Source organism: Sceloporus occidentalis, unplaced genomic scaffold (assembly GCF_023333645.1).
Source record: "Sceloporus occidentalis isolate IW3139 unplaced genomic scaffold, rSceOcc1.0.p SCAF_3, whole genome shotgun sequence".
In the NCBI taxonomy this organism is placed as follows: Eukaryota; Metazoa; Chordata; class Lepidosauria; order Squamata; family Phrynosomatidae; genus Sceloporus; species Sceloporus occidentalis.
Genome location: NW_028316983.1, coordinates 221,164,268 through 221,176,491, shown reverse-complemented (window position 1 = coordinate 221,176,491; position 12,224 = coordinate 221,164,268). Strand labels below are relative to the sequence as shown.

The 12,224-nt window shown below is 36.6% G+C and overlaps 1 protein-coding gene across 3 annotated transcripts in view; it reads right to left on the bottom strand.

Annotated features, from left to right (window-relative positions):
- Positions 1 to 12,224, bottom strand: part of VPS13B (vacuolar protein sorting 13 homolog B) — a 472,964-nt gene that overhangs the window by 71,645 nt on the left and 389,095 nt on the right. For all 3 annotated transcript variants that reach the window (XM_089517705.1, XM_089517703.1, XM_089517704.1), the window contains exons 41-42: positions 10,040 to 10,221; positions 7,244 to 7,593 (exon numbers count right to left, since the gene is read on the bottom strand). In XM_089517705.1, coding sequence (XP_089373831.1) covers positions 7,244 to 7,593; positions 10,040 to 10,221 — 532 coding nt within the window. The remainder of the gene's footprint in view (positions 1 to 7,243; positions 7,594 to 10,039; positions 10,222 to 12,224) is intronic.

Sequence of the window (12,224 nt, the reverse complement as noted above, 5' to 3'; positions counted from 1 at the left end):
TGGACCGTGCCCTTCAACTTAGTACCAACATACAGTGGCATTGTTGGCTTATCTTTAAAACAGGACCATGCAAAAATGGCCATCTCCAACTAGTTTATATAATTTTCACAGGCCAACTAAAACTGCTGTGGGCATACATATGCTGAAGGGTAGGTGGGTCTGAACGAGCAAGAAGAATAGGTAGCAAGTTGTCAAGATAAGGAAATATGCCATTCTTGCTCTGTGCACAGATGAAAGAGGAGGAACAGAGGAAACAAAGTTGGGAAAAATCTTCTCGCTCTGTTTCTGTGTACCCTTGTTCCTCACACTGAAGACTTAATTTTTTCCAAGGTGTTTACCAGTGTTCATGTCCTTTCATTGTTAGATGTGGATGCCTCTGAGTAAGTATAGAGTCCTTTTATCTATTTATTCTCTGTAAGCATTTCAATTTCCTACTTCAACCAGCAAGATTCCCACAGCTGTTCACCAAGTCAATGAGAAAAGCCTACAGTCATTAAAACAGGAAACTATTTTTAAAGGTGATGCTTTGTTGTTTTCTTCTCTCATACATAAGGCAGAGAAGCCTTGTCCCACTAAGTGACATAGCAGCAAACAGAGAAGATAACAATGGAGTTACAATGAAAAATCAGGGTTTTTAATTAAGCCTTGTTACTGGCACTTCTTCCTTAGAATACTAAGTGAGCATACCTCTCTCCTTCTACCTCCTCCTGTTGGCATGCCTCTTTCTAGCATACAAGAGATACTAGGCATGCCATCTTCAACCTGATGGTTCTGGGTACCCTCCCCTGAATATATCATTTCCTTCCCTTCCATAACCTCTCTATCTGTTGCAGAAAGGGAAAGTTTAAAAGTAACTTGTTAACAGTTACCCTTTACTAAATAATGCATTGCTGGTCAGTTTTCTATTACTTTCTGTTGCTCTGCTGCTTCTGCTTCTTTTTAATCCCTCTGTCCAAAGGATGGCATAAAACCTGCAATATGCTTTTCAAAATGATTCTAGAAATGCTTTAAAATGATCTTAAGTTTATACATAACTACAAAACACTGCTTGTTACATCAATGAAGTAACTTCATTTGCACTTGTTGCGTTATTTAAAAATATTAAACCACCACATGAGATTTGATGCGATAGAATGTAGATTTCCTCATGTTTGTTAAAAATGAACTCTTAAGTATTTGTGTAACACTTAAGAAGCTATTAACAAGAGTGTCTCTGGTAAAGTGTTCTGCATTTTCTAAAAGAAAGCTACTGGTATCTAGGACTCTTTTACTCCACTGCCTGTCAGTTAACAATTACAAGTTACCGACAGCCACTCTCTGCCAGTGGAGATCTAGTTGTTCCCTTAACTAAAGAGTGTTCACTGAAAGTATGTCAATTTGTGCAAGACTGAGAATAGCTAAAAGTACCACATTTGTTCTATGGTAACTCATTATTTTCCCTTTTTTCTTAGAATCGTGGGCTAAATCTAGCTGTTAGTCCCAACTGGAAGAGACCCACTGAATCAATCAGTAGTCAAGACTTATAGAAATTCCATTGATGCTGTCATCCTGCTCTAACAATTCAATCACACACACACACACAATTTATTTTCTTGTTTAAAAATTAAGATAGAACTCTTAGCTAAAGCTGCTGTTCCCAAGCAAGGTAAAATTAGGGTATTATTCCTTCTGACCTACTTAGGAAGTTGGGATAAGGAAAGTTTAATTTAGCCTACTTACTTCTGGCCAGAAGGTGGATACAGACAAGAGTGTAGGGTTTGCTTTAGCATTACAATGACTGGGAGATAAGAGGAAGCTAGCTGAATAAAGACTCAGGACCAGTGGTTCCCAACCATCCTAATGCCACGACCCTTTGATACAGTTCCTCATGTTGTGGTGACCCCCAACCATAAAATTATTTTTGCTGCTACTTCATAACTGTAATTTTGCTACTGTAATGTAAATATCTGATATGCGCAATGTATACACTTTCAGCCTATAGGGAAACTATTTTTTTTTAAAAAAATAAAAATAAGAATTTGACCCACAGGTTGCCACTTCTCTCTGGACTGCTGAGGTAAGGAGGAAAGAAGGAGGAGGAGGAGAAGGGGGAGTGCGGGACTCTGGGTGTGAGTGTCTCGGTTCCTAAGACCATCGGAAATATGTGTTTTCTGATGGTCTTAGGCCACCCCTGTCAAAGGGTTGTTCAACGCCCAAAGGGGTCTCAACCCCCAGGTTGGGAACCATTGCTCTGGACAGGCTTTGCGAATTGCAGCAACAAATCAATTAACGATTGCAAATGGTAGCAAGCTGCTATTTTATAGCTGAGCTGGAGATCTATATATAGTCCTTCCCGTTGGCTCGGAGCTAAGCCCACAAAACCTGGAGAATTTGCACTCTTGTCTTCAACCTGGAAATGATCATAGAGACTCAGAGCCAGATTCTGAGACTTGGCAACCTGAGACTGAAAAGGAGCAACAACTAGTTTCCAATCCATTACATCAGTTTGAGAAGTATTGCTATACAATTAAATAGTTTTTGAAAATTAAATCACTACAGCTCAAACTTCATAAGGGAGGGACCAATGTTTTTATGGCAAAAGAATACAAACTTTCAAGAATATTAGAACTGTCTTCAATGGTTGGTATTCAATAAGGCATACGCTTTATTACCAACACTTAAACATGATCTGCCTAGCATTTAAAATGTTTGTGCTCAATCAATTTAAATTAGAGAATTAGACAGGTGCTTAGAATTAAACATATTAAAAAAGGTTTGGACTATAACCAATGTTTTGGAAGATATTCTCCATTGCTAGATATAACAGTGTAGCCTTATACAGGTTTACACAAGAGTAAGTCCCACTGAGTTAAGTGAGACACATTATCAAGCAAATAGGCATTGTAAGATTGAAATCTTGGACTACGAAACAGTTACCTATAGAAGCAAATTAGTCTCTCCTGCAAGAAAAAGATCCATCATTTTGGGATTTCAACATGTGACCCAGAATTATAAAGCAAAGAGGATGATGATGTCTTTTAAGCCTAATCTACTTCTAAAACTTCAATCATGATTTGAGAAAAAAATTCTCCCACATATTGGGAGAAACAAATACTGACAGAGGCTTCTGTTAATCTTGAACTCTTGACCTAAAGGTGCAAGGCCAAATTGCTTTATGCTTCATATGTCAGCTCCCATTTACACTGTGTACAAAATTACTTGTCTCTGATATTCGGTTAGAAAATGTGAAGAATTTGACTAATGGTGGAGCTCTTGATTTTGTCTGGCAGCATAATGTATTGATTGTGAAGGCTAAACACTAAATAACACTTAGCAGTGGGAAGTTAATAATTTGATATGAGGCAGAAGGAAAGCCACATAAGGAACATGTTGCTAACAATTAACCTTAATAAGCAGTTCTGAATCCACTTTTGCATCCGATGTCCCCTAATTGAAAAACTAGGGTGAGGTTTTAATCAAGACCCACCCACCACATCAGAAGATGGTGGCAAGAACTCCTGACATGAGAGGAAACAAGAAAATTACGACAACAATTACAGAAGCGTATCCACCTGTGGGCCATTTGAACACTGCCACCCCCATGTATAATTCAGACCCAATCATTCACAGAATGTACCTGTTAGGAATAGTCTGCTACGTAACATATGGCTCTACTTAATCAAATATACAGTTTTGTTGTTTCCAACTCAGAATATTCCTTTAAGGCACCCTGCAGTCCAAGTCAGTCATTCACACTCTGATGTGGTCTCAAACATTTAAATATTTATACACTGCATTTTATTTTTATGTATATGCTGTCTGAGAGACTTTTTAACTTCACAAACCGCTAGACCTTTCTGAAGGCCATTTTGCAGTAGTTGCTGCCCCACCAGTCCATACATAATGGGTCTCATCCAAAATTCTGTTTGCTTGTTTTCTGTTAAGCACATTGCTCAAAATATGACAAAAAGCAGAAATTGGAGCTACAAAGACTCTTTTTTCACAGTGATATTTGAACCAGCTGTAAAGATTTAAATCACACTAGCTCTTGTTTTATGAACGTCCTTTTACAATAAGAAAACCATGGAATGCCTTGAAAAAAGAAACTCTGATATGAAACAGATGTTTTATCTTTTCTAGCTTTACTATTGTAGTTTGCAATGGGTAATTAATGCACAGAACTTTGTTTAAGCATTTGGATTGGTCAAGAGAAGTACTTTTCTTATGGGACTGGATAGTTGGGGATAACTCAAGGCATTCTGAATAAACTGCAAAAATGTTAATATACTTGATTATTTGGGGTGATTACTTTTGCATGTACAGAATATAATACATTATGTAGTGAATACCTTCAATTAGATAATAAGGGAAAATGTAACTAACACATGCCAGACATCAAATGTAATGGAGATAGTGCCCCTCCCTCATCTAGCTGTATAAATAGAAGCTTTGAGGAAGGTGATTTCAATCTGTGACATGGAGATGAAGGAAAGGATTAAAACCTCTACATTGTTTATTTCTGACAAAATTAACAGCTACCAAAACTAACGTCACCATCACCTGTATCTAAAGAGGGGGTCATTTCCACTTTCACAGGCAGCTTGCCCCTCGTAGTCCATTATATACTGCATTGATTTATTAACTTATAAATATGAAGTGATTTATATTATAATGATTCATTAGGAACCCACTACCTGGATAGGTCCCACTGCCCAAAGAAACTCAGATGACACTACTCCCCCTTATCAGATGTAACAACAAAAGCCAACCTAAATGATCCATGGAGAGTTGTGCATGATAGACTACACTATCTTTTCTAATGCCCACAAGGCATATTCTAGAATTGATTCCTTCTTCACTTCAAATTGTCTCCTTAACAACATACACGATGCTTCAATAGAACCAATGATCTATTCCGATCATGCAGCCATCACTCTAATTTGGAAAATCGGTCCTACAATGCCCAAAACTAAATTCTGGGCATTTAATGCAATCCTCCTGGCAGACAAATTCAAAAAGCACATACAAGAGACTATTAAATTGTTCTATCAGGAGAACAAAAACTCATCCACTTCAGAGGCTCTCCTCTGAGACACACTGAAAGCAGTCCTCTGTAGACTCTTCATTCAGGAAGGACCGCTTAGGAAAAAGCATGGAAATCTGATAAGGTTATCCTTGATACAAGGACTTTCATGACTATCTCAAATTCATAAAAACTCAGGTGACTCTGACAGTACTTCACCAAAAAAATCAGAATTAGTTGGTTTAGACGTTAGGAAAATTCAGGCCTCACTTGACTACACAAAAGCTTATTACTCCATCTTCAGTAATAAGAATTTCCACCTTTTAGCTAGAGTAGAGAAAAGACAGGCCGAGAAAGGAACAATTTATTCCATAATATTCGCCACGGGCAATCAGGCTACTTCCACTAATGAGATCATCTATGAATTTCACTCATTCTACTCTAAATTATATTCCATTGAAATACCTACCACTTTCTTTGGTTCAAATACAGTTGGCCCTCCATATCCACAGATTCTTTATCCCTTGATTTAATCATCCATGGCTTGAAAATATTCCCCAAAAATATAAATTTCAAAAAGCAAACCTTGCTTTTGCCATTTTATGTAAGGGACACTATTTTACTATGCCACTCTATTTAATGGGACTTGCGAAACCATGATTTTGGTATCCACGGGTTGTCCTGGAACCAAACCCCAGCGCATACCAAGGGCCTACTGTATTATGTTGGCCTTGACAAAACTCTAATCAGGACTCACAGATGGTATTTAATTACCATCCAAATATGAAGAATAGCTAAAAAATGTCCCATCGTGTTAGAGGGGCTGCAAACAGAATGGTTCCTGTTTCTATATGTGGATAGAATGTCCTAAAGTTAAAACTTTTTTGGCAGTAGTCATAAACCAGATCTCACTTTTCAACAAACAAACCAGGCATTTTTGTCCTGCACTTTTCTTAATCCATTTGTATACCAATGAAAACAGTGCTCTTAAACATAGAAACCTTATTGCCTTTTTTCTGGGTGCTGAAAGAATTGAAATAGCAGTCAGCTGGAAGACAAAAGATTTAACTCTGAAACAATGGTGGACTAGAGTTTGGAATACAAGTTTACTTGGAAAATGTTCCTATACCATTAATTCTTGTAACGGACAAAAGAAATCACACTCCTTTTACGAGAACTAGTAAACTCTTATTATGTTATTGCTACCTCACATTTGCCCAAACTACTTTCATGAACTGCTGATTTATGGGGAGACACTTTCTGCTTGAAATTGAAAGGCTCTCTCAGTGAACTTCTGTGTTCATCCTAACTGTACAATGTTCCCCAGATAACCACTCTAATTGAAACGTTTGTTAAACGTCCCTTATATGTGTTTTTCTGTTGATTCATACCCTGTTTTGACATTTTGTTGTTGTTGATTTAGTATTCTTTATGGAACTGAAATAAATAAAAGTTAAAAAAATACAATGATTCATTAGGTCAGATTCTGATCTCTAGTACACAGGATTAAATCCATCCAAAATCCATTCAGCCAATGGAACTTGAAATCATGTTCTATGTGCCAGTAACAGAACTACAAACTCTTGCTCTTTGGGATTGGCACATGGGATGTCCTTGGATGGAAGGGGAACAGGGGCTGCAACAGAAAATGGAATCAGCAGAAAATGCTGGCTGGGTTTCCACTCTTTCCACTCTTGAGATCCACTTAATGGCCTGTAGAATCAGAGACATACCATGGGGAGCCATGACCTATCCATTCTCCTCATATTCTCAGAGGTAGTTAGTTAGTTCATACCGAAACAAAACAAACTTATTACTATTATATCTGAAGCAGAAAACTATGGTTTGCACTTGCTCTCCAAAATGCAATTGCAAACCATAGTTAAATCAAAGTTTGTACTTATGATCTGGAAAAAAATTGCAAACAATAGCTTGCTGGTTCAGAAACTATGGTTTCTACTAAAGTAGTAGTGTCAGCTAAATGCAAATGTACAAGAAGAGGAGTGAATACAGAAGCCAGAAACTTGCTCATTTAGAACCAAATTATATTTAAACTGATTCTATGTATTGCATTTGCCTGTTCTCCCAATTTATATTCATTAACATCTATGGTTCTACTTGTTGCCAGCTGGTCTATCCCTATATTTTCCCTGCATCTTAACAATCTTTCCCATTCTTAGAAATCTTGAATTAGAGTACATAGACTGACATTCTCATTTCACATTTGGCTATTTGCCTTACCTGTTGCCATGCTTGAATAGTTTTATGTAGAGAGTAAACAGCATGTTGTCCAAAGCTGATAAATATTGGATCCACCATCACATTTGCATCCAATAACTTTTCCACTAAATTTCCAGAAATGGCAACCTGACCAAACACACCAAATGGCTTTACAACACCCTGCATTGTAAGGTTTCTATATTCCAAATGTTTGCAGTCAATCTTAGAAGAGAATTGGATTTCCTTGAAGACTGATCCATCACTCCACTGCCTTAAATAGATATGTGGTTTTTTGAATGAAATTATCAAGTACTCTAGCTCAGATGGCACATTTTTATCAGAAGTAAATGGATGAAGGAATTTTGGTGATCCTGTAGAACAAAACAAAAAAGATCCATAATGCAAAATAAAATAAACTGGAAAAGAATCTATTGATGAGCACAGTACCAACTGACAGAACAAACCACACATTTTCTAGATCAGATCAATGTATTTTATACTAAAAATTATAATTATATCAATAGATAAATTTGATGAGCTTAATGTAGTAGTTAATATTACAGGCAAATCCTCTCTTGAAACCAACATAGCCACATTTGAAATTAAAATGAAGTCTATAATTTTAATACATTCAGAATTCAAATCTATTTGCTAAAAATTAAAAACATTTTATCTGTTCTGTCAAGGACATGTTTATCTGTAAGCACTCATATAATTTATTTTATCATTTATTTTGTTCTAAGTCACAAATCAAATGTTAATCATCTATGTTTAAAAGTTCGTACCCACCAGGTTGAGCCCAGTTTGTTTTTTCAGAGCTTATGCGTTTTTGTCTTTGGGTATATGCATTTAAGCATAGGACCCAGGAAACAGTCTAAAGCAGGGATAAGCAAGCTGTTGCTTTCCAAGTGTTTTAGATTATAAAACCTATAAAGTGCAGGCAGCATGGCCAAAGACAGAGTATTGCGGGAGGCGTAGTCCAATATTTGTGAGGGTCAACACATTGCTTATTCCTGTCATAAAGTTACAAGAAGTAGCAATCTTATTGTACTCAAACAGGTCTGGGTCTAATCAGTGCCAAAACTAGAGACTACCTAGGAATCTTACATACATCCCTTTGATAGAAAAAAGGTACAGTGGAAAGTAAAAAAAAAAAAAAAAAAAGAACTATTGTGTGTATTGTACAAAACCTAGCATTCTAGGAAGTTAGCAGTATACAACAGCCATTAGTAACTATCAACAGACTATTACTGCAGTAAATCTTGATGATAATGGCTATGGTAATAAGAGTAAAAATAATCATCACCACTGAACAACAAAGTCCAGACCCAAATCACAGATCTCTGACTTGAAGGCAAAAGCCAGAGAGCAAATTAGGCCTAAGAGAACATTGGGGATAAACTCATCTGCAACATCTGTTTAGTTCTGCAGCATATGTGGATGCTGATGAAAAATAAATTGTTAATGGCTGTATGGCTCAACAGCTAATAAATGCACAAGGGAAATGGAAAAGTAGAACTGTTTTAAATATATCCCATTATTATGTGCATTTCTAAAAAAAGCATCATGAGACAGAACCATCTCAGGCCTAAGCAGGATCATGCTTATGTTGTTTTAGTGTGCTTAAATAATCTAAAGGCACCACATCGCATCTGATCATGAGAGCAAAGCAGGGTCAGCTCTATTTAGTACCCAGATGGGAGACTGTCAACAAATACCAGGTGCTGTAAGCTATATTTCAGAGGAAGGAACTGCCAAAACCACCTCTAAGTATTCCTTGCCCAAGAAAACCCTATGAAATTAATGGGGTTGTCATACATCTACAGGTAATTTAAAGGTACATACAGACAGATACATTATTTCAAGAAAATGACTACCCAAATTATAGAACAACAGATTATTTTTAATCTGTGGAAAATCATATTCCTGGAAATAAATGGTTATTAAGTTGACTTAAGAGTCAGTCTGCAATACCCATAGTTGTGTATACTTAATTGTCCCACTGTGATTAAACTTGCAAAGAAAACAATTATAATTAACAGCAGCTTAGCATAGTGTTTTCTGGAAAAGAGAATTACATATGCTAATATGAGCTGTGTTTGGTCCAAGCTGCTTTTGCTTTTCTCATTGTCTGTAAAATATAATGTCACAAATGTGGACTTGGATTCATCAGCTGGGACACAGAAGAACCAAAGACAGTGTCAAGTCACTGTTTTCAAGATGATATAATATTTATGTTAGAAAAAATTGTTATTCACATATTTTGTTATCTGAAAAAGAACAAACTACTTCAGCACAAAGCCCTACTTTTAAAAAGAGAGTAGATATTTGTCCATCTTTCCTGGAAAGCATTATTTGAAATCAGACAATCTAACAAAATTTCTTCAAGTAAAATCAACATCAGCATAACAGCACATACTACTGAACAAAAACAGATGACTTGTTCCCTTCTTTTTATAACAACAAAGTTCTCAATTCTTAGAGTATTCTTTAGAATCTCTTTGCTCAAAGGATGTAAAAGTAGTACATTATTTTTGGAAAACTAAAAAGCTGAATTTACTTTATCGGATAGCTAAGAATAAAGTGAAGGGGGCACTTGCAACCATTAGTCAGGGCTTAGAAAATGCAGCACCTTCTGCAGTTACTGAATCCAAACACTCTTTTGTACACATTCCTGCTACTGATAAGTAGGTGTAAGTTATCTGAGCATATGGTTCTCGAAACAAAGAAACTGCAAATATAAAGCAGGTGGGGCGATGACGAATAAAAGTAAAAGAAACAGTTATAGGCTTCCCCTCATGACTGCAAGATACATACCTGTGCCCAACTGATCCAGATGATGGCAAAGGTGGAGTTCCAAATGAGCAAACTGGATTGAAACTCCAAGGGAAGGCACAAACCAAGGGGTAAAGCATGAATCCACCCTGGTGCAGGCTGCTAGTGCAGTAGGAGTTACAAGCTGGTCACAAGCACTTTGGGAGCCTGTTTCGCTTTCGGTGCTGAAGAGGAAAATATAGTTGAGAGCATTGCTTCAACATATCCTAGTACTTAATCGAGGTATTTGGCCATTTGTACTGTTGATTTTGGGCACCCCCCTCCCAGAAATTACCAACTTGTTTTTTAGCTAACTGCAACAACTTGTGCACACATTACCTTTAAGCAGACCTTGCATGATTGTTATTTCAACTCATTTACCCCTTTTAATTAAAGAGAATAGATTAAATAGTATTCTAAAATGCTAGTGCTAGCTGTTAGAACAGGAAGTGTTTGAGAAATCAACAACAGTTAAACATAATTTCATTGCATTAATTTCAGCAACGAATGAAATACAGTACAGCATTTATAAATCTAAATGCAAAGAAATGACATTCTTTTCTCAGATGATGCTCTTCTTCACATTTTTGCATGCAGTGAATACTACTGGACAGCCAATCATTAAGAAAGAAAACAATTTAAATGTGGCACGGTTTAAATTTTAAAACAAAATTCTAAAGCTGTAATTTCATAATTAACGTAATATCCTATTGCCCTGTCTCCCAGTAATAATTGATGATACCAACAAACAAGTTTAAACACATCCCAGTTTCTAATACTGCAGTCCTACACCCTTTCCTTGAGGCCTCTGAGAAGACATGTATAAGATTGTGCTGGAAATACTATACAGACTAACATCATGAGAGCTCTCTCTCTCTCTCTGTGTATTTCAGGAACAGGAAATGTCCCCAAGGCTTGCAGGGGATATGACAGCCCCAGATCTCCTAGAATACACTGTACAACCATTTATTATGTTGCTGGTGCCACTTCTACTATTGAAATTTGGCAATAAATGTAGCAACAATTTCAGGAGCAAGTGGGTGCCAGAGCATTTCATAGGGCTTCCTGATTGTAGGGGCTCTTTCACTGCTTTTCTAATTGCAAATATGGTAAAGGTAGGAAAAATAGGTAAAAAGCAGTGGTTAAAGCAGAGGTGGCAACTGGGAGCTATGGAGAGCTACATATCAAAGGGTTTAATGTAGCCACCACTGATACCTGACGGAGAGATAGATACATAAATGAATTGTAGACGATAGGTTACCTCTGGGCATTTAAGTTTAATAAATTCAAAAGGTTATTGCCTTCATGTACAGTAATATATATTTATATTCGGACTAACAAGAATAAGAACAATTGGGAGGCCAATACTATACAAAGAACAGAAGAATAACAACACAGAAAGGGATTTATGTGAAATGCTGGGGACCATTAACAGCTCAACTATGCAGCATAGGTACTGCTGTTTAAGGAATAAAATTATATGCCCTTCTGATCCCCCTTAATATCCAGTGTAATCTCTTAATACCTGAAAGTACCCTTGGAGTCTTATTGTTTTGACAATTGCAATAGACATTAACTCTCCACATACTGTCAGTGTTGTCACTGACAAAAACTTTTCTAGAAAATACTTTTAAATAAAATATTAGTCAGAGTGGCAAGTCCCAAATGAACACACAGCACCAATTTTGACTACATTGCTAAATGCTTTGATGAAAAAAAGTAAATTGAACTCCACAAGTTTTACATCCATTTCCCAAAGAGTTCATGTTTCTGTGATCCTAAGCTAACCACAAAGGTAATTTTGTGACAGTCCCAGATTCATAGGAATTAACCTTGTCTAAAATGCTTAACTTCTCAGTGATGAAAATGCATTCCTTCGCAATTAACATGAAGAGATCATTTCAACCTGATATGATCAATGGAAACCAGATGCTCAATTTTTTATTGATTTGTTACCCATTTTCTAATTTCTAGACTCTAGTATATTATATGCACAGGCAAAACACAGCCAAGAACTATGCTGTCTATTCTACTAATTTATGATTTTTGTTTTTTGGTGAAGCAAGGGAATCCGTATATCTAGACTCCTATACTGGGAGAAAGGCAGGATATGTAACCACAACAACAACAGCTATCTGTATCTTCAGCTGTATGTTCACTCAAACAAGTCATCAGGAAACATACTCAG